The sequence below is a fragment of the Papio anubis genome, chromosome 7 (genome assembly GCF_008728515.1).
Source record: "Papio anubis isolate 15944 chromosome 7, Panubis1.0, whole genome shotgun sequence".
In the NCBI taxonomy this organism is placed as follows: domain Eukaryota; kingdom Metazoa; phylum Chordata; class Mammalia; order Primates; family Cercopithecidae; genus Papio; species Papio anubis.
In genome coordinates, this window is record NC_044982.1 from 37118757 (window position 1) to 37146551 (window position 27795).

The window sequence follows — 27795 nt, forward strand, 5'->3', positions numbered from 1 at the left end:
GTGGCTGGAGGAAACTAGAATTCTAAATGTCTACTCCACAGGGCAGCTCCAGTCACTGCCACCATCGGGCAGGTTGCCTGTCCCTCACACCCGGAGAAAAGAGTGGTGAGTGTGTATTTCCATTCAAGATCCCTGGAGTGATGTCTGTTAGAAGTGGCAAGGAAAAGCTATTCCCAACCCCAAAGTCAGAGAATAAGGACTCTTTTTTTCTCGAGGTACCTGGGAAGCAATGACTCCAGGTGACTTCGGCTTCCCTCTGCTCTGGCCCCAAAGTGGAGGAGAACTAGAAAATGTAAGACAGGCCCCAGGGGACCAGACTTGCCCCTTCAGGAATCCCAGGAAGCCCAAGTGTTTTCCCAGCAAGTATGTGTCCTCCAGGAGTCCTATTTTCCTGGGGTTCAGTGGCAAGTGGCATGGGGGGCACATTTCATGTAGTTTGGCTTGAACCATTTTTGTGACAACTGCTTTGTTCCTCCACATTTTACACTGTGGGAGGATATTATTTCCACATTCAATTCCTTTCTCATCTTCCAGCTCCAAATTCCACTCTCATTTTCACCTGGGGGCTTTGTTCCCAAATTTAATGGAAACCCCACTGGGGAGGAAGGCTGTCTACATGGAGAAGTTGCCATGGGCCTTGAGGAGATGCAAAGAAGGAATAAAATATGAGGCAGAGGAAGGAGCCTGCATTCAAATCCTATGACCTCCATCTCTAAACTACTTGCCCAAAGAGTTGCTATTTCTTTCCCTTCTAATCATTATTGGCACTTTGGGCATGGATCACTGGTTACAAACTGACCTCAGTCTGCCAAATGTTGTCACCACCAAGGCTGCTCGCTGCTCACTGGTATTATTATTAATATTATTTTTAGAGATGGAGTCTCTGTCACTCAGGCAGAGTGGCACTCACGCAGTGTCACGATCATAGCTCACTGCAGCCTTGAACTCCCAAGCTCAAGCCATCCTCCTGCCTCAGCCTCCTGAGTATCTGGGACCATGGGCTCGAGCCACCAAGCCCAGCTCTCACTGGTATTCTGATGCTCCTTCTGGGCACACCGCATGGCCACAGTGCACCTGCTAAAGGTGAGTGGGTCCGTAGGACTAGCTAAAGCCAATGGAATGAGAGCAGAAGTGGGTTACTTCCAGGCAGTTGCCTTTAAGAGGCAATGAGTGATGTGCTACGTTCCCTTCCGCCTGCCATGGCAACCAGTGTCTATATGTGACACTGGTTACCATAGATAGACATAATATAAATGTATACCATATATAGATACCATATATAGACATAATATAAATATAATTAAAATTTTATTTTATTTTATTTTATTTTATTTTATTTGAGATGGAGTCTCACTGTTGCCCAGGCTGGAGTGCAGTGGCACAATCTCGGCTCACTACAACCTCCGCCTCCCATATTCAAGCAATTCTTCTGCCCCAGCCTCCTGAGTAGCTGGGATTACAGGCACTCACCACCACACCCGGCTAATTTCTGTATTTTTAGTAGAGATAGGGTTTCACCATGTTGGCCAGGCTGGTCTCAAACTCCTGACCTCAGGTGATCTGCCTGCCTTGGCCTCACAATAAAGTTTTCTCCCTATAGACTCTAACCCCTCTTTGATGAAATAAGAGTTTGGAGCTTCAGAAAAGTTTGAAACTCCCGCCAGGCGCGGTGGCTCAAGCCTGTAATCCCAGCACTTTGGGAGGCCGAGACGGGCGGATCACGAGGTCAGGAGATCGAGACCATCCTGGCTAACACGGCGAAACCCCCATCTCTACTAAAAAAAAAATACAAAAAAGTAGCCGGGCGAGGTGGCGGGCGCCTGTAGTCCCAGCTACTCAGGAGGCTGAGGCAGGAGAATGGCGTAAACCCGGGAGGCGGAGCTTGCAGTGAGCTGAGATCCGGCCACTGCACTCCAGTCTGGGCGACAGAGCGAGACTCCATCTCAAAAAAAAAAAAAAAAAAGAAAAGTTTGAAACTCCCTATTTTATTCATTCTCAGTAGCTAACACATGATATTGGATATTGCTAATGATGATAAACCTCTTTATAGCCTCAGATTCAACAAACCTCACATATTCCCTCTCCTCAGTGGGCTCTGCTGTTTAGAGGCCTGGGGAAATTACTAGCTATAAGCATCCCTGGGCTTACACCGGAAAAATCACAGAGGCGCCCAGCTCTTTTTTTTTTTTTTTGAGACAGAGTCTCACTCTGTCATCCAGGCTGGAGTGCAGTGGCACAGTCTCGGCTCACTGCAACCTCCGCCTCCCTGGTTCAAACAATTATCCTGTCTCAGCCTCCCTAGTAGCTGGGATTACAGGTGCACACCACCACACCTGGCTAATTTTTGTATTTTCAGTAGAGTTGAGGTTCCACTCTGTTGGCCAGGCTGGTCTCGAACTCCTGACCTCGGGTGATCCACCCACCTTGGCCTCCCAAAGTGCTGGGATTATAGGCGTGAGCCACCATGCATGGCCAGGCGCCCAGCTCTTATGGGTCTGAGGCCTCTGCTGCTTCAGAAATGATCACCCTGGACCCACCTGGAGGCTCCACCCCATCCCTGGAAAGCCCCTTTCTCTAACTCTCCAACTTGCAAGTATTTCCCATTACTTAATACTACGCTGGGGTATCTTTTCGCAGTTGAAAATGGGGGGAGCATCAATGATTAAAACCCATTCCTTCCCTCCCTGGCATTTAAGTGCCTCGTGACACCAGCAGATCCCAGCTATGCCTCTGAGAAGCAGAAAGTGAATCTGATCCACCTGAAAATAATATGGCAAGACAATCATTTGGCTTGGAATGATTGGAATCCCTTTCTTTCCCCAGTTGTCCCAGATATATGCGATAAGGTGCTTTTCTACCTGAGTCCATATTACATGTGCCTGGGCAGCATTTATTGCTCTGTTAACGGGCCAGAGAAACAGGCACCCATGAATCAGAACCCTCCAGGGTCAAAGGAACTTTAAAGGCGATTGAAGTCTCCATCAGATGCTTTGATCTGCTCGGTTTTCCTGCCAAGAGATGGTCCAAGCTCTGTTTGACTAGCTCTCATGACAGCCCACTTCACCCCTGAACAACCCTGATAAAAGCCTTTTCTTTGCAGGCTAAACCCTCTGCTATGCTCAGCACTGCCACTCCCTGACAGCTACAAATACAAAAGCATTTATGAATAATGAAGATTTTTGTTGAAAGTTTTGTGGGGCTTCAATGAGAGCGTTCTATTTCATTCATGGAGCAAAATTCCCCTCCAAAATCTCATAAGCCATCTCTGTCCCTTGCCCAAATTTTTTCTCCCTTCAGCAGCTGCCTGGCTTCCTGGGCCTTTCTCTCTGTCTCAGCTATACTCTCTCCTGAAGCCCCTCTCCTCAGCTAGGAAGCCTGCATGTCCCTGTCACCAAAATAAGAGCTAGGGAACACCTCTTAGCAAAACAAAACACAGGCAAAGCCAAGGATAGCAGCCAAAGCCTGGCCACGCTGGGCTGCTCAAGCACACCTAGGGGAGGAGGCACCCCATTTCCACCACCAGCTCTACTTGAGCCAAAAGCTGCTTCCCTCATAATCCTTCAGTGGGTACGGCTCATACCCCTTGAGGCCATAAAACAAGACTAACCTCTTTTCTCTTCAAGTATTTAAAAGAGCAATTCTGTCCTCAAGTCTCCTCTCCTCCAAACCAAATAATTCCTGTTCACCACACTTCACAGGGCATGATTTCTCATCCTCAGTGAAACTAATTGTATTCTTGAAAAGAGTGCAGTGACATAGACTCCTGATTAGGAAGACTTAATACAGTAAAGATTCTTTCCAATTAATGTACAGGCTCAATGCAATTCCAGTAAAAACCTCAGCGAGATTTTTTCTTATAATTCTATTAATTCATGCCACACATATTTATTGTCTAATATGTTTCAAGCATCTGCCAAACTATGCACTGAGGACATGAAGATAAGCAAAAACAGATGTATCCTTGCTCTCAGGGAGCTCACAGTCTAGTGCAACTATTAATAAAAATCAGGGCCAGGAGAGGTGGCTCATACATGTAATCCTTGCACTAGCGGAGGCCGAGGTGGGAGGATTGCTTGAGCTCAGGAGTTCAAGAGCAGCCAGGCCAACATGGCAAACTCCATCTCTACTAAAAATAAAAATACAAAAAATTAGCCAGGCGTGGTGGTACAAGCCCGTAGTTCCAGCTACTTGAGGGGCTGAGGCAGAAGGATCCCTTGAGTTCGAGGGACAGAGGTTGCAGTGAGCAGAGATCACGCCACTGCACTCCAGCCTGGGTGACAAAGTGATGGATGCCCTGTCTCAAATAGATAAATAAATAAATAAATAAATAAATAAATAAATAAATAAAATAAATAAAATCAGACCAGGATTTTAGATCAAACTCAAACATCAAATATTACCAAAATAATCAGATACATTAGAGTAGCATTACAAACCAAGATACATGATATGCAGGGCAGGGACATGGTTCTATGTGGGGCTACCCTGATGGGCGCGAGGCAGGTATGCCATGTGAGGTTTGGGGAGATCAGATGATTCTTCAGCTGACAGATGAAAGTGAATCAATAGAAGGAAAAAGAAGGAGCATTCCAGGCAGAAGGAAAGGTAGGTACAAAGGCCCTGTGGAAACCTGCTGCCCTGAAAGAACCAAGACTGGCCCACATGGCTGGGCCCAGAGTGAGAGTGAACAGGATGCGAGGGAAGCTGGATGGACTGACAGTGGCTGTCATTTATTAAGCACTTCCTATGTTGCAAGCAGTATGTATGCAACCCTCCCAACAGCCCTACCATGAAGTACTGTCTCAGTTCAGAGAGTGCTGCCCGTGCCTTCTGCCTGTCTGCACTAGATCCAAGGCAATCTAGACCACTCCCACTCCCCTGCCCCTCCCTGCTTCATTTGCCATTTATGTGCAAACGACTCCCATGTTGATACCTGTAGTCCCTACTCTTGGTTGAGCTCCATCCTCTTATATCCAACTCTTGGCTTCACATCTCCAGCCAGATATCCAAAGATATCACAAACACATGTCCAAGAACAAATTCATGATCTTCCCCACCAGAGCTTGTGATCTTCCAGTGCACCCTGTCTCAGGGAATGCACCACCATCCATTGTTTATGCAGGTGAGAAACTTGGGAGTCATGCGTCACTCCGTCCTTCCCCTCTCTAGTCTTTCTCATTCCACCCTCAAGTCCAGTTCGTATTACCCCCCACCCCCAACCCCCACTCTAGAACCCGCCAGGCAACTTCTCTTCATCTCACTGCCCTGCTCTGGTTCACACTGCTATTAGGTCTTGCCTGGACTAATGCAGTGGCCTCCCACCTGGGCTCTTTGCACTCTTTCTGGCCCCTCTTCATCCTTTTCTCCATATTGCAGCCAACATCACTATTGAAAATAGAAATCACTGTAATCCCAGCACTTTGGGAGGCCAAGGCAGGTGGATCGGCTGAGCTCAGGAGTTCGAGGCCAGCCCGGGTAACATGATGAAACCCCATCTCTACAAAAAATACAAAAAATTAGCTGGGCGTGGTAGTATACACCTGTGGTCCCAGTTACTTGGGAGGCTAAGGCAGGAGGATCACTTGAGCCCAGGAGGTTGAGGCTGCAGTGAACTGAGATTGTGTCATTGCACTCCAGCCTGGGTGATAGAGGGAGACAGCCCTCCCCCTCAAAAAGGAAATCAAATCACGTTACCCACCCTGTTTCCTTACTCCCTGTTCAAAACCTTCATTGCTTCTTCTTGGTCAGTAAGAAGGATCAAAAATAGAAGATTATTTAAATAAAACATCACATATAATGAATCAGTACATTGCCATTAAAATTGATGTTTTCAAAGATATTGAATGACATGAAAAATGTATAATGTTAATGAAAGTATGATGAAAAGTATAATGAAAAGGCAGTCCATAAAACTAAATATCCAATATGCTCATAATTATATTTAAAATATACCATATATAAGAATAGTATATAGGGGAAAAAAAGACTAAAATGAAAAACACCGAAAAGTTTGGTGACAGTTGTCTGTCAATTATGGGATAAAGGATAAATTTTATTTTCTTATTCATGTTTTACAAATTTTCTACAAAGAGCATGATATCTACAATTAAGGGAAAAGTTATATATTAAGGAGGAAAAAGAAAGGGAATTGAAGAACTTCAGTTTCCAGCTCAGCATGTAAGGAATTTAGAAGTTGTCACTTCATTCTAATAAGTAAAAAGCTGAACAAGCCAGATGCAGTGGCTCACGCCTGTAATCCCAACACTTTGGGAGGTGGATCACTTGAGCCCAGGAGTTTGAGACCATCCTGGGCAATATAGTGAGACTTGTCTCTAAATAAAATAAATTTAAAAACCAAACAAACTGAAAAATCAGCAAGTCTTCTTACATCATCAGAGAAGTGAGGTCTTAAGAAGGAATTACCCAGTCTCAGGTATTCCTTTATAGCAATGCAAGAATGGCCTAAGACACAGACACAGAGAGTCACACTAATGAGGCAGAAACTACCAGCAGAAACCTCCATGGGAACCAGTACTGGAGTAGGAAAACCTGAACTGTAATTGACAAATTGCTGGAGGTTCAGTTTGAAGAGTTAAAACTCCAGTGGGCGCCAATCTTAGGGTGGTCTCCTCCCTTCTGTGAGTTATAACTCCAGGAGCCCTACCAGGTTCTCAGTGAATGTAAAGGGAAAGCAGCCATTTGGAAATGCAACACAGCATTCTGTTTTTTTTGTTTTTTTGTTTGTTTGTTTTTTGAGACAGAGTCTTGCTCTGTCACCCAGGCCGGAGTGCAGTGGCGTGATCTTGGCTCACTGCAACCTCTGCCTCACGGGTTCAAGCGATTCTCCTGCCTCAATCTTCCATGTAGCTGGGTCTACAGGCATGCACCACCATACCCAGTTAATTTTTGTATTTTTAGTAGAGACGGGATTTTGCCATGTCGCCCAGGCTGGTCTTGAATTCCCAACCTCAGGTGATCCACCCACCCTGGCCTTTCAAAGTGCTGGGATTACACTGTGCCTGAGCCCATTCTGTTCTTCTTTACAAAGCCTGCCATACATAAACTATTATATCAGAGCCTAACCTGTTTTATCAGAATGTAACCTACTTGGGAGAAGGGAAATACCAAATTCCAGCCCACTGTACCCACGCTGTTCTGCCTAAGGTGGAGGAAAGCACTGAGAAGCACATTAGGTTCACAGTCCAAAGGCGCAACTCACCAAAAAGCTAAGATCTAATCATAGGACTGTAGAATGCTTCCCCTCCCACTGCAGCTCACCACCACATCACTAAAGGTCTATTTACACACACAACTCCTTTTACCCAGTACATCATGGCTGGGGGAAAAATAAAGGGCATTCAACAAAAAATCACAAGGCATACTAGAAGGCAAAAAACACAATTCAAAGAGGTAGAGCAAGCATCAGAACCAGGTCAGATATGGTAGGAATGCTGGTATTATCAGACCAGGAATTTAAACACAAACTATGATTAATATGTAAAGAGCTTGAATGACAAAAGTAGACAACATGCAAGAACAGATGGATAGCATAAGTAGAGAGATGAAAATTCTAAGAATAAAAAAGAAATGCAAGAGATCATAAACACTGTAAAAGAGTGAAGAACACCTACGATGGGATCATTGTGAGACTGGACATGGCTAAGGAAAAAAATCTCTGAGCTTGAGGCTATGACAATAGAAATTTCCAAAACTGAAAAGCAAAGAGAAAAAAGGCTGGAAAAAAAAAACAAAAAAACCAAAAAAAACAAAAAAAAACCTCAGAACAGAATATCGAAGAACTGTGTGACAACTGCAAAAGGTGCAACATGTATAATGAGAATAATCAGAATAAGGACTAGAAGCAATATTTGAAGCAATGACTGAGAGTTTTCCCATATTAATGTCAGACATCAAACCACAGATCCAGGAAGCTAAGAGAACACCAAGTGAATAAATGCCCCAAACAAACCATACCTAAAAATTTCATATTTAAACTTCAAAAAATCAAAGATGAGGAAAAATACCTTAAGAAGCCAGAAGAAGGCCGGGCGCGGTGGCTCAAGCCTGTAATCCCAGCACTTTGGGAGGCCGAGACGGGTGGATCACGAGGTCAGGAGATCGAGACCATCCTGGCTAACACGGTGAAACCCCGTCTCTACTAAAAAATACAAAAAAAAAAACTAGCCGGGCGAAGTGGCGGGCGCCTGTGGTCCCAGCTACTCGGGAGGCTGAGGCAGGAGAATGGCGTAAACCCGGGAGGCGGAGCTTGCAGTGAGCTGAGATCCGGCCACTGCACTCCAGCCTGGGCGACAGAGCCAGACTCAGTCTCAAAAAAAAAAAAAAAAAAAAAGAAGCCAGAAGAAGAAAAAATTACATATTGAAGAAAGAAGATAAGAATTACATCTGATTTTTCCTCACAAACCATGAAAGCAAGAAGAGAATGGAGTGAAATATTTAAAGTATTGAGAGAATAAAACACCAACTTAGAATTCTGTACCCTGTAAAATCATCCTTCAAAAGTGAAGGAGAAATACTTTCTCAGACAAACAAAAACAGAGGGAATTTGTTGCCAGTAGACCTGCCTTGCAAGAGATGTTAAAAGAAGTCCACAGGGAGAAGGAAAATGATATAGGTCAGAAACTCATATCTATATAAGGAAAGGAAGAGCATCAGAGAGTGAATAAGTGTGGGAAAGCAAAATAAATATGGCCTGGGAAGGATTCCATACTTTCATATTTGAGTCCTTGTGGATGAACTGTAACCCAGCTTAATAGACAAAATTGAAAACCTAACTTAATAGTATGCAGCTGTAACAATAGCGGAGCGTTGCCAATCCCAGCGGCCATACTTCAACCACTCATAGACTGCTGAATGTCCAAACTGCATTCAAATAAAGCAAATGCCAAGCTGTAACCAATCTTGCTGCTTCTGTGCCTCATTTCTGATTTCTGTATGTCACTTTACCTTTTTTGTCTATAAATTTGTTCTGATCACAGGCACCCCTGGAGTCTCTGTCAATCTGCTGTGATTCTGGGGGCTGCCTGATTCACGAATCTTTCATTGCTCAATTAAACCCTTTTATTTTTTATTTTTATTTTTATTTATTTTATTTTATTATTTTTGAGATGGAGTCTTCCTCTGCAACCCAGGCTGGAGTACGGTGGCACGATCTTGGCTCACTGCAACCTTCGCCTCCTAGGTTCAAGTGATTCTCCTGCCTCAGTCTCCTGAGTGGCTGAGACTACAGACATGCACCACTACGCCCAGGGTCTTGCTGTCACCCAGGCTGAAGTGCAGTGGTACAATCATAGCTCACTGTAACTCCTGGGTTCAAGTAATCCTCTGCCTCAGCCTCCTGAGTGGCAAGGACTACAGGCATATGCCACTATCCCTGGTGAAATTTTTTCTTTCTCTCTCTCTCTTTTTTTTTTTTTTTTTTTTTGGTAGAGACTGGGCCTTGCTGTGTTGCCCAGGCTTGCCACGAACTCCTGGCCTCAATCAATCCTCCTGCCTTGGCTTCCCAAAGTGCTGGGATTACAGGCATGCACCACTGTGCCCAGACCACAAATATAAAAGAATAGAAATCATGTAATGTCTGCTCCTAAACCAAAGTGGAATTGTGCTAGAAATCAACAACAGAAAGTTAGCTGGAAAATCCACAAAATACTTGAATATTAAAAAACACATTTCTAAATAACACGTGTGTCAAAGAAGAAATATCAAGAGAAATGTAAAGATACCTTGAACTAAATGAAAATACAACTCATCAAAATTTGTGGAATGTAACAAAAGCAGTGCTTTTAGAGAAATGCATAGCACCAGGTTAATATATTAGAAAAGAAGAAATATCTAAAATCAATAATCTAAGCTTCCACATTAGGAAACTAGAAAAAAAAAGAGAAAATTAAATCAAAGGTAATCAGAAAAAAAGAAATAAAACTTAGAGCAGAAATCAATGAAATTGAAAACAGGAAATCAACAGAGAAAACAAAATCAAAAGCCAGTTCTTTGAAGAGATAAATAAAATTCGTAAGACTCTAGCTACACTAAGTAAAGGGAAAGAAGACACAAATTATTAATATCAGAAATGAAAGAGGGGACATAACTACAGATACCACAGACATTAAAAGGATAATAAAGAACTATGATGAATAACTCTATGCCAACAAATTTGATAACTCAGATGAAGTGGACCAACTCCTTGAAAGACACAATCTGTCAAAACTTACACAAGAAGAAACAGACAATTTGAATAGGCCTATATCTACTAAATAAATTGAACCAATAATTAATACCCTTCCAAAACAGAAAGCACCAGGCCCAGAGGGGCTCACTGATGAATTCTACCAAACATTTAAGAAACTATACCAATTCTCTACAATCTTTTTTTCTGAAGATAGAAGCCAAGGGAATACTTCTTAATCCATTCAATGAGGCTAAAATTACCTTACCAAAACCTAATAGAGACATTATAAGAAAACTACAGACTGGCCAGGCACAGAGGCTCATACCTGTAATCCCAGCACTTTGGGAGGCCAAGGTAGGCAGATCACTTGAGGCCAGGAGTTTGAGACCAGCCTGACCAACATGGCAAAACCATGTCTCTAATAAAAAATACAAAAATTAGCCAGGTATGGTGGCACACACCTGTAATCCCAGCTACCTGGGAAACTAAGGCACGAGATCCCTTGAACCTGGGAGGAGGAGTTTGCAGTGAGCCGAGATGGTGCCACTGCACTTGAACCTGGGTGACAGAGCAAGACTCTGTCTCAAAAAAAGAAAAAAAGAAAGAAAAGGAGAAAAAGAAAACTACAGACCAATATCTTTCATGAACACAGATGTAAAAATTTTCAACAAAATATTAGCAAATCAAATCCAGCAATGGGCTAGGTGAGGTGGTTCATGCCTGTAATCCCAGCACTTTGGGAGGCTGAGGCAGGTGGATTACCTGAGGTCAGGAGTTTGAAATCAGCCTGACCAACATGGTGAAACTCTGTCTCTACTAAAAATACAAAATTAGCCGGTCATAGTGGCTTATACCTGTAATCCCAGTTACTTGGTAGGCTGAGGCAGGAGAATCACTTGAACACAGGAGGCAGAGGTAGCAGTGAGCCAAGATGGCACTACTGCAACTCTAGCCTAGACAACAAGACTGAAACTCTGTTTCAAAACAAACAAACAAACAACAACAACAACAAACAAAACCAAATCCAAATGAATAATACATCACAACTAAGTGGAATTTATTCCCACGTTTACAAGGTTGGTTCAATATTTGAAAATCAATCAATATAATCCAGCATATCAACAGGCTAAAGAAGAGGGAAAAAAATCATATGGAAAAAGCATTTGACAAAATCCAACACCAATTGGTGACAAAAACTCTCAGCAAACTAGTAATAGAGGGGAACTTCCTCAATATAATAGAGAACATCTGCAAAAACCTATAGCTAGCATCATACTAAATGGTGAGAAATTAGAAACTTGCCTGATAAAATCAGAAAGGAAGAAGATAAGGATGTACCCTCTCACCAGCGCTTCTCAACATTGTACTGGAAGTCCTTACTAATGCAGTAAGACAAGAAAAAGAAATAGAAGGTATACAGATTACAAAGAAATAAATAATACTGTCTTTGTTCACAGATGACATGATTATCTATATAGAAAATCTAGAAGAATTGACCCCAAAATTTCCTGGAATTAATAAGTTATTGTAGCAAGATTGCAGGATACAAGATTAATGTACAAAAGTCAATTATTTTCCTATATACTGGCAATAAAAAGGTGGAATTTGAGATTTTTATTTTCTTTTGAAGATAGGGTCTTGCTCTGTCAACCAGCTGGAGTGCAGTGGAAATTTGAAATTTAACAACACATTACCATTGACATTAGCACCCTCCAAAATGAAATACTTATGTATAAATCTAAAAAAAGTACAAACTCTATATGTAGAAAACTACAAAATGCAATAAAAGATATCAAAGAACTAAAATGAAGAGATATTCCATGTTCATAAATAGGATGATTCAATATTCAGAAGATATTCTTTCCCAACTTGATCTACAGATTCAGTACAGTCTCAGTTAAAATCCCAGCATGTTGTTTTGTGGAGACTGACAAACTGATTCTAAAGTTTTTATGAAGAGGGAAAAGACCTATAATAGCCAACTCAATATTGAAGGAGAAAATTGGAAGACTGACACTACCCAACTTTAAGACTTACTCTAAAGTTACAGCAATCAAGACATTGTGGTATTGATGAAAGAATAAACAGATATATAAATAGAACAGAATAGAGAGCTCGGAAACATACATAAATATAGTCAATTCAACTCTGACAATGGGGCAAAGGCAGTACAATAGTATTGCAAAAGATAGTCTTTTTTTTTTTTCTTTTTGAGATGGAGTCTCGCTCTGTATCCCAGGCTGGGGTGCAGTGACATGATCTCAGCTCACTGCAACCTCTGCCTCCTGGGTTCAAGTGATTCTCCTGCCTCAACCTCCTGAGTAGCTGGGATTACAGGCATGCACCACCATGCCTGGCAAATTTTTGTATTTTTAGTAGAGACAGGGTTTCACCATGTTGGCCAGGCTGGTTTCGAACTCCTGAACTCACATGATCCGCCCACCTCAACCTCCCAAAGTGCTGGGATTACAGGCATGAGCCACCACACCCGGCCTAAGATACTCTTTTCAACATATGGTATTTGAACAACTGGACAGCCACTTGAAAAAGAAAAAAAGATTCTATTCACAGACCTTAAACACCTTTCACAAAAATTAAATCACAATGGATCATAGAGCTAAATGCAAAACACAAAAGTATAGAACTCCTAGAAGATAACATAGGAGACAACCTAGGTGATGTCTACAGAAAGTTTTTCATCAAGGTGATGAAAATCTATGGTGCTGACTTTTTTAGACATAACACAAAATGCATGAGCTTTGAAGGAAACAATTGATAAGATGGATTTCATTAAAATTTAAATTTGGTGCTCTGTGAATGACATCAAGAGAATGAGAAAACAAGTCACAAACTAGGAGAAAACATTCCCAGACACATCTAATAAAGGACTGTTATGCAAAATATACAAAGAACTCATAAAACTCAACAATTAAAACAATGGGCAAAAGACCCAGACATCTTAGCAAAGAAGATACAAAGATGGCAGGCCAGGCACAGTGGCTCACATCTGTAATCCCAGCATTTTGGGAGGCCAAAGTGGGAGGATCACTTGTGTTCAGGAATTCAAGACCTGCCTGGGCAGTAGAGCAAGACCACATCTCTACAAAATGTTGGGAGCTGAACAGGCCAAAGGGAGCGTGACCAACTCAGCATTCCACTGGAGGCTGTATGATCAAGCAGCAAACTGTTTATCGTGAATGCAGGATGTGAGCAAACTCACACTGTGCCTGCCACCGAAAGGTTTGCTGAGGGACATCACTCCCTGGCCGTGGTTCCTTGAAGTTATCTATTGAGAAATCTAGCACCTATTGTTCAAAGGATGCAGTCTTGCAAGCCTGCTGTGAACCAAACAGCCAACTGACAATTACCCGACAGTCACCCCCACTTTCTCGCTATCTCTTTTGCCTAATAAATACGGAGGGCTGTGTAAAGCTTAGGGCCCTTGTCCACTAGAGGCAAGGTGCCCCCTGAGCCCTTCTTCCAAATATACTCTTTTGTCTCTTGTCTTTTATTCCCACGTTTGCCCCACTTTGTTCATTCCACCAGGAATCGTGGCAGGCTACAATAAAAAATAAAAAATTAGCCATGTGTGGTGATGCATGCCTGTAGTCCAGCAATTTGGGAGGCTGAGGCAGGTGGATCACTTTAGCATGTGAGGCTGCAGTTAACCATGATCATGCCACTGCACTTAACCTGGGAGACAGTGTGGGTCCCTGACTCAAAAATACGTGTGTGTGTGTGTGTGTGTGTGTGTGTGTATGTTTTTTGAGATGGAATCTTGCTCTGTCACCCAGGCTGGAGTGCAGTGGCACGATCTCTGCTCACTGTAACCTCCGCCTCCCGGGTTCAAGCAATTCTCTGGCCTCAGCCTCCCGAGTAGCTGGGATTACAGGCACACACCACTATGCCTGGCTAATTTTTGTATTTTTAGTAGAGACAGGGTTTCACCATGTTGGCCAGGCTGGTCTCAAACTCCTCACCTCATGATCCACCTGCCTCAGTTTCCCAAAGTTCTGGGATTACAGGCGTGAGCCACCACGCCTGGCCTAAAAAAATAAATAAAATTTTTAAAGATGGCAAATAAGCATATAAAAGGATGTCCAACATCATATATGATTAGGTAACTGCAAATTAAAGTAACAATGAGCTACCGCTAAACACATATGAAAATGGCCAAAATCAGCCAGGCACAGTGCTATGCCTGTAATCCCAGCACTTTAGGAGGCCAGGAGGGGAGATCACTTGATCTCAGGAGTTCAAGAGAAGCCTGGGCAACATAGGCAAACCCCGTCTCTATAGAAATAAAAACAAAAATAAAAATAATTAGCCAAGTGTGCTGGAGTGCACCTGTAGTCCCAGCTACTCAGGAGGCTGAGGTGAGAGGATCTCTCAAACCCAAGAAGTCAAGGCTGCAATGAGCTGCACTCCACTGCACTACAGTCTGGGCAACAGAGCAAGACTCTGTCTCAAGAACTAAAAACTGAAATAAAAAATAAAATAGCCAAAATCCAAATATCTGACAACACCAAATGCTGGCAAGAATATGGAGCAACAGGAACTCTCATTCATTGCTACTGCAAATACAAAATGGTACAGCTAGTTTGGAAGACAGTTTGGCAACTTCTTACAAAACTGAACATACTTTCATCATGCAATCCAACAATCACACTCCTTGTTACTTTTCCAAATAAACTGAAAATATATGTCCACACAAAAACCTGCACATGGATGTTTATAGCAATTTTACCCATAATTGTCAAAACTTGGAGGCAACCAAGATGTCTTTAAGTAGGGAGATGGATAAACAAACTGTAGGACATGGGGATAATGTAATATTCAGCACTAAAAAGAAATGAGCTATCAAGCCATAAAAAGACATGGAGGAAATCTGAATGCACATTACTAAGTGAAAGAAGCCAATCTGAAAAAGCTACATACCATATGATTCCAACTATATGACATTCTGGTAAAGGCAAAACTATGGACACAGTAAAAAGACCAGCAGTGGCCAGGCACAGTGGCTCATGCCTGTAATCCCAGCACTTTGGGAGGCTAAGGCATTGGGGTCACAAAGTCAGGAGTTCGAGACCATCCTGACTAACATGGTGAAGCCCTGTCCCTTCCAAAAATACAAAAAGTTAGCCAGGTGTGGTGGCATACGCCTGTAGTCCCAGCTACTTGGGAGGCTGAGGCAAGAGAATTGCTTGAACCCAGGAGGCGGAGCTTGCAGTGAGCTGAGATCACGCCACTGCCCTGCAGCCTGGGCAACAGAGCGAGACACCGTCTTAAAAAAAAAAAAAGAAAGAAAGAAAGAGAAAAAATCAGCAGTTACCAGGATTTTTAGGGCAGTGAAACACAGCATTTATAGGGCAGTGAAACTATTCTGTATGATACTACAGTGGTAGATACATGTTGTTATACATTTGCCAAAATCCATAGAATGCACAACACCAAGAGTGAACCCTAATGTATGCTATGAACTTTGGGTGACAGTGTGTCAATGTTGAGTCATTGATTGTAACAAATGTATCACTGTGGTGCCGGATATTGACAATGGGGAAGCCTGTGGGAGAACAAGTGTTATGTGGAAAATCTCTGCACTTGCTGCGTAGTTTTGCTGTGAATCTAAACTGCTCCAAAAAATAAAGTTTATTAAGGAAAGAGAAATTCTCACTTCCTTGCTCATTTCTTTTCCACTTTCCATTTCACCTGCATGTTTCTTAAATGAAGCCAGTGTCCAAGTGTAGCCTGAGAATGCTGATAAGAGTAGAAGTTACCACTTACAAACCTGGAGCAGCCAGAGCTTTCTGTTCCTGAAGCCCAACATGGCTTGAGTGTTTCTAGCAGCCCTATTAGAGACTGAGTTGTCAGCTAAGCCCTGCCACGATCCAAACCTTTCTCCACCATATCGTGTGTTCTGCTGACTCGGCTCTGACTGAAGTTGCAGGAGTATAAGGGTGGGAAAAAGTCACTAGAAGGCACATTTCAGCTCAATGAAAGGAAGAGCTTTCAAATAACTGAGGAATCATGCAAAGGACACCTCTGGAAGTAGTGAGTCATTCATCACAGAACCAGGAACAATGTCCACCAGAAAGGTTGACAAAGAGCTTCAGTCGTAGTGGCACATTTTTCCCAACTCAGAGTCTGTATTCTGACTGTGAGCACTCCAGGTGGCAAGAACCTTGCCAGAAACCCTGCCCTACCCTGGGCATTTCTGGTTTTTCCCCTGCACCTGCTCATATGCATGGCTAAGCTCTCACAGCTCAGTCAGAAGGGGAAAGGTGGGCAGGCTGCCCTCCTCCAGGGGTGAGAGGGATAAGGCCAGAGGGAGCCAAAGACCAGGAACCCAGGGAAGGGCATGGTCTTCCGGCTCTGGCAAGATGAGTCAAGAGGGTTCCCCCTGCACGCTCTGCTCATTCCCCCAGAGTCCAGGCCTTTTCTGCTGCATGGAGGATGTCGGGACTGTACATCAAACAGTGCACAAGGGCCTTTCCAGTTCACAAATCACTTCCCCGCATTCTACTTCATTGAGCCTCGCAGCAACCTTAGAAGTAGGCAGCAGCCAGCATAACTCTGATCAGACATCCCAGATGGGGAAATTGAAACTCAGAGAGGGTAACTGACATGCCCAACATCACACGATCAGTGATAGAGTTGAGACTCCAATCCAGGTCTCCTGGTTCCATATCTTCTTTAGGCCAGGCTGTCTCAAAGAGACTATGGGAATCAGCAGGAGAACCTTCATCTTACCACTGGGCCATTACATCAATTGCCTCAGTGGCTCAAGGCACATCCAGACAATCACTGACCTGAGTGCAGATGGGAAAGGTGCGGGAGACAGGCGGGCCCATCCTATGTATGAGAAAGTTAAGGAAGAAGAAACTTTGACCAAATGACTCAGTGGCAAAGACTAGAACCTGAGCTCTATTCCAGATCTAGAGCATGCAGCTGACAAAAAAATAAGAACTGAGGCACAGTTCTCTCCCTGCCCAGAACAGCCTTCATTGTGGCTGGGCCTGAGTCTCATTCACATTTTATACCAGAAAGCCAGGGAGTTCACAGCTGACAGGCCTCCCTCCTTCACTGGGCTGCGGCATTAAGGGAGGCCTGTGTGCAGTGGGTCTCCGCTGTCCTAATTTCCTGGCTAAAGACCTAGATAGAGTGTCTAAATTTTCCTCCAGCCAACTGCTGCCCCAGATTTAGCCTCTCTGATGGATAAGTCTGTCTCTGTCCCTGCCAGTGGCTGTATCTGCCACTCCATCCCATCCCTGGGCACCTGTTTTTAATTTGCTGACAATACAGAAGCCTCACTTGAAATGTATAGAATTGTATGCAGAAAATGCCAAAACCCTAACATAGGACCTAGAGGAGAGCCTGGAGACACAGAGGCCCAACCTGAGTGGTGGAAGAAGACTCGGTGCCCTCATGATGCCAATCCTCAAATCCATGCCATCCAAATACAAATCCCCAATCTTTTTTATTTTATCTTTAATCAACAAAATGATTCTGAAGTCCAGCTGAAAGGATAAATGAGCAAGAATAACCAATACAATTTTAGAAGAAGAAAAATGAGGGTGGATTGTCCTGTTGGATTAAAATCAAGATGTAAAGTTGTAAAAATCAATACCATTCATTTACTAATTCATTCCACAAACATTTATCGAGAACTCATCTTGACCAAATGACTCAGTGGCAAAGACTAGATAGAGTGTCTAGTCTGCAGAGCCCAGGGAGTGCTCGCAGAGCCCAGGGAGGGGTGGTTGGGAAAGGTGAGGACTTCCCAAGAGTCAAGTTAGAGGGTCTGAGCCAAGGCTGATAGCCCCCGCCCTGTGACTTGCCTGGGAGAGGAAAAGGACAAGTGACTAGGCAAAGAGAAGTGGACTAAATCCGGCCCTCCCTCTGCAGGCTGCTCTGGTCACATCACTCTGCCGCTTCAGGGCTCAGACAGTTCACTCACAGCATGGGCCTATATTAATAATATGATCATAATGCTAACAAACACAGATATTCTTTAAGCATATACTATGTGCCAAACACTTTATATGCAACATCTCACTAAATCCTCACAACATCCCTAAGATGGATTCTATTATCATCTGCATTTTTCAGATAAGAATATTTGGAGAAGTTAAATAACTCGCCTGAGGTCGCAAAACTAGAAGTAGTGAAGGTCAAATACAAATACAGGCAGCCTGGCTCCAGAATCCACGGTGCTACCCACTACCGCCCCCTGCCCTTCAGATGTGATAATGACTCCTCAGAACCGGCAAGGCCCAGTGCTGCACGGAGATTCTATTTTTTTTTTTTTTGAGACGGTGTCTCGCTCTGTCGCCCAGGCTGAAATGCAATGGCGCAGTCTCAGCTCACTGCAACCTCCGCCTCCCGGGTTCAAGCGATTCTTCTGCCTCAGCTGCCCGAGAAGCTGGGACTACAGGCACACGCTACCATGTCCGGCTTATTTATTTATTTTTTTTGAGTAGAAACGGGGTTTCACCATGTTGGCCAGGCTGGTCTTGAATTCCCGACCTCAGGTGATCCCCCGCGCCTTGGCCTCCCACAGTGCTAGGATTACAGGCATGAGCCACTGCACCCGGCCTGCACTGAGATTCTAAATGAAGAAGAGGGCTTCGATGGCTCCCCACCTTCAGACAAGGCAAGAGTCTCCTTTAACCCTCCAGGCTGCCTCAAGCCAGTGCTTAGCCTGCTCTGGACTTTTGACTTTCAGAGAATGAAGGAACTTCTGAGATCATCAAGCCCAATTACCCTCAGGTGCCAGATGCCCCTCTAGGGATAACAGAGGGCATTATAGCCCCCTGTGAACATCATTGACAAGCAGCTCATTACCTACTGATGCAGCTGATGACATTTTGGATGACTCTTTCTCTCGAAGGTGATCACTCACCCTTTTCACTTTACTCCCAGGTGTTGGTAAGGAGAAAGACGCTTCTTACCAACAAGCTACAGCAAGTCCCAAGCAAGCACTGTGATCCCACTTGGCCTCCCTGCCCTGCCCCATCTGATCTTCTAGCAAGTCCTCTGTGCACCTAGCTCCCCCGCATCACACCCTAATGCTAGAAATGTGAGCCATTACACCACGGCTGCTGAGGGCCCCTGGGTGTGCACCTACCTCTCTCTGCTCCCTCTGAAGGCAGAGTTCTTCGGTCTCTTCCATCAGTTTGTCTGCCAAAACAAGCACACACACACACACACACACACACAAAATCAGGAAAGTGCTCTGAGGTCCTGAGGGAGTTGGTGCCTGAGGTGATCGCTGTCACCCCCAGCATCTCCCAAGGAAGGGGCCTGCAACCCTGCCAGCCAGAGGGTGGACCATCTCCTGGTGATGGAAGCTGCCGCTCTCCTTCCCCATCATCATCCTGCTTTTTCTATTCACAGGGTTACGAGGGGCCTCATCCTTGGAAGTTCAAAATGGTCTCTGCATCCCCCAGGGCTGCTGCATCTGGGCTAGTCCCACACCCACCTTCCACCTGCACTAATGTCTGGCTAGTAGGGAGGGCAGAGTCCTGGGGCAGAGGAGGTTCTGAAGCAGGCATAGGGGAGCCAGTGCTGGGGCCCCAAGTGTCTAAGCAGACAGAGGGGAGAGGGTCCCAGGCTGAGGGCAAACCCTCAGTCTCATCTTCTCTCCCAAACAGTGCACGTTTACCAACCAGTCAGGGGCACAAGGACCTGGAACGCGGTGGCAAGGTTTAAAATGGTCTGGGGCAAGGGTGCTGGGGACAAGCCAGACCCTGGGGACCCAGGATAGGATAACAACATCAGCTCCACTTATGGAGCCCTTACTGCATGTCTGGCTCAAGCACTTACACACATTTTCTCATTTAACCCAATCCTCTAAAAAGCTAGAGACTATTTTTAACTCGATTTTAAGGATGAGGAAATTGAGGCTTAGAGAGGCTGAGCTGCCTAAAGATATACACAGTTGATAGATGGGTGACAAGTGATGAAACTGGATCCGGAGCCCAGGCTCTTAACCACCAGATGCTCCTGCCTTTGGTCATGCTGGCCAAAAGGATGCATACTGCACCAGAAAGCCCTCCAGGTGCCGAACCTGGTCTCTGTCCCCCCATAGCCTCACCTGAGAGACCCTCACCCCTGCTGGGTCCTTTACCAAGCCCCTGGCTATAGCCCCTGGTCCCCACGTGCTGCTACCATTAGGGAACCACCCCTCCAGCCAACCTAAATACTCCTGCTTTTCCTTAGCCAACTGTAGCCCCTGGGCCTCCAGGCTTTTGATCATGGCTTCTCCCAGCTGGGCATTCTTCCAGGTCCTGGGGAGGGAGGGCAGATGGGAGAGAGAAGGGAAGAGGAAGAAACAGAAAATCATTAAAACGGAAGGGTAGAGGGGAAAGAGAAGGCATACGTTTTGTACTCGCCCACCCTTTCTCCTCCAGAATCTCAGCTTGCGTTCACTCTGGCACCCATAGCTCTGGGCATGCCACCAGCATGGATCCGTTACAGTCGCTGGAGGCTGGCCCAGGTTGCAAAGTGGGCCACTGGGGGCTGGGCCAACAGCACTTTTAGAGCAGGGAAGAAATTGCTTCCTGGGTGGCTTTTTACATCACTGAATGTCCACTACCCAGTGCAAGGCCTGCCACAGAGCACACAGTCGGTGTTGTTTGTTGAACTAAAAGCATGACTTAGCCTGACTCGGCAGGTGTCAGGACAGTGGTTTACATACAAATGGACTGGGTTAGCTGGGGATTTCTGTGATCTTGACCCTAATTTACAAAGCACTAGCTCTAGTCCTTGCTAGAATTATGGACCTGGGGAGGTGAGATGGGTATCAGGAGGCATCAAATACAACTCCCAAGAGTTGGAGACAAATGGTATCTCCACCTGCCACCTGTGACCTAGACACTTTCCAAGCTCACTCAGGGGACCCCTCACAGATGCTCTAAAACCTGGCCTGTCTGTTCTCACCCACCCTAGCCATCTCCCACAGCCCTGGCCCTGTCCCCACCAGGATCCCAGCAGAGAGGCAGGGAGTTCGGGGCAGCCCCGCCCACCCCGTCCTGGATCTGCAGGATCAGCCACCCTGCTGGCTGTGAACACTTACACCTTCCCAGACTCTTGCAGCATCTCCAGCCACTGGGTCTGCTCAAACTCCGACTCAGCCGCAAGCAGGATGTTCCCCTGCCAGGAAGAGGAGCCATGGGCATGCCTGAGAGGCAGCCACGCTGAGGGTGATGGAGGCCCAGTTCTGCCCTGTCACCCACCCCACATCCCTGGGTGCTGATGCCTCTCTCCCAGGCCAGGACATGGGGGGTTTCTCCTGAAGGGGCCTGAGAGGCTGGTCTGCTCCTGCGAAGCCCAGACTGAGGAAAGAGCTTTACTCACATGGAAGTCCTGGTGTGAGATCTTCATGGCATAGGGCATGCTGGGCTCTTCCTTGGGCTCCACCAGGCAACCCCCGAGAGGGATGACGCCCTGAGGAAGAACCAGAACAGGCAGCCCCCACCCCACCCAGTTGGGATCACTCAGGGGTTCTGGGGGCCCCTGGACAAAGCCACATCCTGCCAAGTGCCCCAGGATGGAAGCTAGACCCTGGGGCCACAGGACAGAGGCCAGAACTGATGTCCAGAGAGAAGAGGAAGGGCTGGGGCAGGGGCTGGGGCACAGAAGGGTGGGGATCCAGCCCAGGACAGGGGCAGGAGGTCTTTTTCCCCAAGAGGATTTGCCCTCCAGACTGTCTGCTAGGCCAGAGCAAGACAGCAGTCCCATCCCCTCACAAGATGCAAGCCCTGATGCCCACACTGGGCCCTCCCCTGCTGTGGCCCTGGCAGGGGCCGCCTCACCTTAGGATGTATATTGAAGTATTTATTGGTTTCAAAGCTCTTTTTTTCGCTCTCAGAGTAGTAAAGCAGAAAGCTCTCTTTGATGATGAAAAACCTATAGTGGGTGGTGAGGAAGGAAGGGCAACCAGGAGAGAAGGGGTAAGGTTTCTTGGGACAACAAGAGCACCCTTGGGGGCCCTGGACTCACATGGGAGCCCCCGGGGACACCAGCTCAGACATCCTTACCAACTCAAGCTCCACATCCTCACAAAGGCCTCAGCTGGCCGGTGGCCTCCCCATAGGCAGCTGGGCCCCTGCACAGGTGGCCAGCTGGAGCGGGAGCCCCACTACTGGCTTCCAGGTCTGGCTGCCTCTGTCTCCCTGAACCACCACCTGGGTCAGCACAGCAGGACAGCTGTGGTTCTTCCCCTGGGGTACCTTCAGCCCCTTCAGCTCACATCTCCAGCCACTTAGAGTCTCCTCTACGAGGAGAAGGAAGGTAAGACGATGCAAGATGCTAAGATGGGTCTTTGGCAAGTAACATGAAAGCTGGCAATCTGCAGCCCCGAACACCCCAGTGTGACGTTGGCATTCCCTTTGTCTCAGACTGCTCCCCGTCTCCTTCTGGGACTTAGGTCTAACAGAGGGGCTCTGTGACTTTGGTGCTTTTGGACTGCTGGGGAGGCCACGCCCTCGATGTCAACGTGTGGAGCATTTGGACCTGCCCCAAGGGTTCTCCCAGGACTCATGTTTGGAGCTGTGATGAGCCACCAAGCACCCTCTAGGGGAAGGTCCGACTGGGACTCAAAGCCCAGAGGCTGAGGGATATCCAGAGTGTGGGCTCCTTCCTCCAGGGCCCCTACTAGTAAGTGCTGTTATAGTGACGGGGTGTGAGTAGAATGTGGTAGTGATTCTGAAAGTTGGTGGAGCATGTGTGTATGTGTGTGTGCATGCACACATATGAGAGTTTAAAGTTTACATGCAGGGAGAGTTGGAGCCAGCTCAGATGGGCTCATAAGAGCCCACAGTGTCAATCTCTTCCCTGCTCTGTGTTTGGTCACATGGTGTTGGTAGCTTGATAGTGGCTGTGATGGGAGTATTTACACCATACAAGTCAAATCCTACCGAATTGCCTCAGCTTCCTCCCCCACGAGCCCAGTGTAAGCATTTGCCAGCACACCACTGGTTGAATGGGCCCTCAAGTGAGGGGCTTGAAAACTTGCTGGTGAGGCTGCGCTCTGTGGCTCACACCAGTAATCAATCCCAGCACTTTGGGAGGCTGAGGCGGGCAGATCACTTGAGGTCAGGAGTTCGAGACCAGTCTAGCCAACATGGTGAAACCCCGTCTCTACTAAAAGTACAGAAATTAACTGGGTGTGGTGGAGCACACCTGTAGCCCCAGCTACTTGGGAGGCTGAGACATGAGAATCACTTGAACCTGGGATGCGGAGGTTGCAGTGAGCCAAGATTGTGCCACTGAACTCCAGCCTGGGCAACAAGAGTGAGACTCCATCTCAAAAGAAAAGAGAAGAAAAGAAGAAAAAAGAAAAGAAAAGAAAAGAAAAAAAGATAAAGAAACCTTGCTGGTGAGCATGACAAAGTCAGACACTCTCTGAGGGTCCTACCAGCCACATGACCTTTCCTAAGGCCTCAGCTGCTGCGGCGAGGCAGGCCTGGGACTACTGGCAGCTGCCATCTGAGGGAAGTGAAGCTCAGCTCTGTGCTTTGGTGTGAGCCTCATGCCAACCCATTTTCTTTTCTTTTTTTTTTTTCTTTTTTCTTTTTTTTTTTTTTTTAGGTTGGGTCTCGCTCTGTCGCCCAGGCTGGAGTGCAGTGGATGGATCTCAGCTCACTGCAAGCTCCACCTCCCGGGTTCACGCCATTCTCCTGCCTCAGCCTCCCGAGTAGGTGGGACTACAGGTGCCTGCCACCTCGCCCGGCTAGTTTTTTGTATTTTTTTAGTAGAGACGGGGTTTCACCGTGTTAGCCAGGATGGTCTCGATCTCCTGACCTCGTGATCTGCCTGTCTCGGCCTCCCAAAGTGCTGGGATTACAGGCTGAGCCACTGCACCCAGTCCCATTTTCTTTACCTGAACCTACCCTCTCTAGCTGGCCACATAACAAACACAGCCCTGTGGACCCTGCTCAGGTTGATACCCTACTAACGCCAACTCTCTCCCTAGGCCTTTCTGCCCCCACTACAGAAAGAGCACACGAATACCACCTGCTGCAGAACCTCAGTGACATTCCAGACCTGCCAGCACCTGACCTCCGCCCACCTCTCAGCTTTCCTGCCACATCTGCCCTTCAGCCTTCTGTCCTCCAGCAACTGCCGAGCTCACTGTCCCCTGCCTGCTACACTTGCGTGGTCCTGCACATGGAGATTGTGCAGCTTGGCCTGAAACGCCCTCCCTCTTGCTCTTCAGCCAGTGGGACCCTTCCCAACCTTGGTGACCCGCCCAGCCCACACTGATGTCTGGGCTCCTTCTGCACTTGTTAGCAGAGCCTGCACTTGGCACTTAGGCCCACTCCACATCCCATGTGTGCATCTTGCCCCAGCGGGGCATCAGGCTCCTGGAGGGCAGGTCCATCCCACTTCAGTCCCATGGGCCCAGGTCGGTGTCCCCTGGCTGTTCCAAGGGAATTTCACAGAGTAGTTGAGAGCATATAGGCTTTGGAATCAGAGAGACCTGACACTTTCCAGCTGGGGTTGGGGGTCCTTGGGCAAGTCAGCTCTCCTTTCTGAGCCTTAGTTTCCCTACTTGTAGAACGGGGATAATAACAACTACCTTCTGCGGTTATTTTGAGGGTCAAATGAGATTGTGCTCATCACCCCACCAATCTGCAGAGGACTCAGGACAGTGCTGAGTGATGCATTCCATGGTCTGAATACAGTCACTGCAGGGAGCAGCACACGACTCTCTCCAGGGCCACCGCCTCCTCTTGATGGCTTTGGAAATACTGCTATGGACTCAGTATGTCTCCTCAATGTTCATACGTTCAAGCCCTAACCCCACATGTGACTGTATTTGGAGATAAGGTCTTTAGGGGGTAACTAATGTTAAGGAAGGTCATAAGAGCAGGGCCCTAATCCAATAGGACTGTGGCCTTATAAGAAGGGCTCTCTTTCCTGGCTGAGTGCAGTGGCTCATATCTGTAATCACGACATTTTGGGAGGCTGAAGCAGGGAGATTAGTTGAGCTCAGGAGTTCAAGGCCAGCCTAGGCAACATAGCAAGGCCTTGACTCTACATTTAAAAAAAATTAGCTGGGCATGGTGGTACATGCCTGTAGTTCTAGCTACTCAGGAGGCTGAGTGAGAGGATCACTTGAGTCCAGGAATTCAAGGCTGCAGTGAGCCGTGATCGCACCACCACTGCACTCCAGGGTGGCCTCCAGCCTGGGTGACAGATCAAGACCCTGTTGCAAAAATAAATAAATCAAACCTCTCCCACTCTCTTTTTCCTCTTCCTCCACCATGTGGGGACATATTGAGAAGGTGGCCATCTGCAAGCCAGGAACAGGTGCCCTCATCAGAACCTGATTATGCTGGCAACTTGATCTCAGACTCTCAGCCTGCAGAACTGTGACCAAATACATTTCCAGGGTTTAAGCCACCCAGTCTACGGCATTTTGTTATAGTAGCCCAAGCTGACTGAAACACATAAATACCTTCATGCCTTCCTGCCACTTCTGGAGCCCCTCCCACTTAAGGCAAAGCACTGTGCCAGGGCGGGGAAGTGGGTGGGCAGATGATCATTAGACACATGGCAAGGAGAGCGCAGGGCCATGGGGTCCACCAACTCCCATCCTTCAAGTTGCAGCCTCAGGCAAACTCCCAGCCTTACTAAGCCTCCCTTTCTTCCTCTATAAAATGGGGGTACAAATAACTGTCTCTTAGGGCTGTTGTAAAGATTCCTCCATTGATTCAACAATTACTGAGTTGCCACTGTGTGCCAAGCACTGCTGTGGGTGTTGGAGATACAGTTGTGAATAAGACAGGCAAAAATCGCTGTCTCCATAGAGCTTACACTACTTGCATGTAGTGGGTGTCAGATGGTGAATACATGAGACATAGAGATGTCATGTGCCAGATGCTGATATGTGCTATGGAGGAAAATGAAGCAGGTTAGGGGGCATTGGAAGTGGGCACGGATGCATGTTAAAGAGGGTGGGCAGAGACAGCCTAATTAAGAAGGTGATCTTTGAGGAGAGGTAAGGTGTTTCCAGCACAGGAGCTGCAGGTGCAAAGGTCCTGAGGTGGGAAGTGTGCCCAGCTCTCGAGCGAAATGCAAGGCAGCAGCACTTGGGCCAGATTGCAGAGGGCTCTATGGCTATGGTAATGACAATAATGATCAAGCTAACATTTATTTAGTACTTTCCACACACCACATCTCATTCCAAGCAGTTACTGCTGTTAATGCACTTAACACCACTCACAATGATGCTAAGAGAGAAATGCTCCCTGCATTTTACATGGGCAGAAATGAAGCAGAGAGGAGGCGTGACTTGCTGAAGGTCACAGCACTAGTTGGTAGAGGCTGGCATTTTCTCTGAGAAAGAGAGGCAGCCACTGGAAGGCTTTGAGCAGGAGTGACCTGGCTTACATTGCAAAAGGCTCATCCTAGCTGCTGTGTTGAGAGCAGACTGTCAGGGTAAAGGCAGGGAGATTCATTAGGGGATATTGCCACATATCGTTAGGGGGCAAGAGAGGATCCAGTGGATGGAGGCATGTAAAGTCCTCAACACTTGCCTGGCACACAGAAGGTAGCCCCTAATGTCATGTCCCTTCTCCTCCTCCTGCTTCTGAAGGACAGCATAGAGAAGGGCAGGGGAGGGAAAGTGGATGTTCAGGGTAGCCTTTGCTCTGTGAGGGCTAGAGTTCAGTAGGGATTGTGAAGGGCCCACACATCACACATGCCACACCCGGCCTGACTGCACCTGTCCCCAGGTTGGCTTGGGTGGAGGTAGGGGTTAAGGGAGGTGAGCCAGCGTGGACCTGGAGGAGGAGGAGGATGGCCTGGCAGGCAGCAATGAGCTCTGCCCAACGAAGGCCTCACCTGGCAAGCACATTTCTAGGACCCAAAGGTCTGGCCTTGCTTATAAACCTGAGTCAGTGACAGCCCTGCTATTCTAGCTGCCCCTTCTCAGCATCTTCTCAGCAGGCGGGGGCTCAGAACCCCAGTCCCTGCACAGAGGAACACTTCCTCTTCCCACCCCTTATTCCAAAGTCCCCTTGTCCCCCGACACTCTCATTCGGACTGCAAGCCAGGGGCCACATCTTCCCAGGCCCTGTGCAGTTGGTCTGGCTAGAGACAGCCCAAGGGCTAGAGATGACTGCCCTTTCTGCAGCTGTTCTAATGCGTTGGCTCCTGTGCTAAGGGTTCCACATGTATTTGATCCACGTCACAATCGTGGAGGGTTAGACATATTATTCTCATTTCACAGATGAGGAAACTGAGGCTTAGGGGCAAAATAGTGTATGCAAAGCCACACTCCTAGGGCAGAGGTGGAGCTGGGATTGGAACCCATAGACAATAGTCCCTATACCTACTTCCCACAGCCACTGCCTAAGAAGCTGCTCCATCCAGCTCCTGGCCAGGAAACAGATGGGTCAGAGGCTGTAAGTTTCAGGGTTGGGGTAGCCAACCTTAGAGTTCTGCCACTGACTGGGAATGTGACCGGGGCAAGTTACTTAATATATTTAGGTCTCAGGTCCCTCCCACCGTACAACTTGAGGATAATAGTAATAACACCTATATCTCACAGGGCTGTCAGGATAATGTTCCCCTAAAGACTTAGAACATGGTGGTAA

The 27795-nt window shown here is 46.7% G+C and overlaps 1 protein-coding gene across 1 annotated transcript in view; it reads right to left on the reverse strand.

Moving 5' to 3' along the window:
• Window positions 1–27795, reverse strand: part of PLEKHD1 (pleckstrin homology and coiled-coil domain containing D1) — a 48159-nt gene that overhangs the window by 9852 nt on the left and 10512 nt on the right. Inside the window, exons 2-6 of the mRNA XM_003901979.5 lie at window positions 22003–22096; window positions 21545–21634; window positions 21264–21340; window positions 20384–20475; window positions 19314–19366 (exon numbers count right to left, since the gene is read on the reverse strand). Coding sequence (XP_003902028.1) covers window positions 19314–19366; window positions 20384–20475; window positions 21264–21340; window positions 21545–21634; window positions 22003–22096 — 406 coding nt within the window. The remainder of the gene's footprint in view (window positions 1–19313; window positions 19367–20383; window positions 20476–21263; window positions 21341–21544; window positions 21635–22002; window positions 22097–27795) is intronic.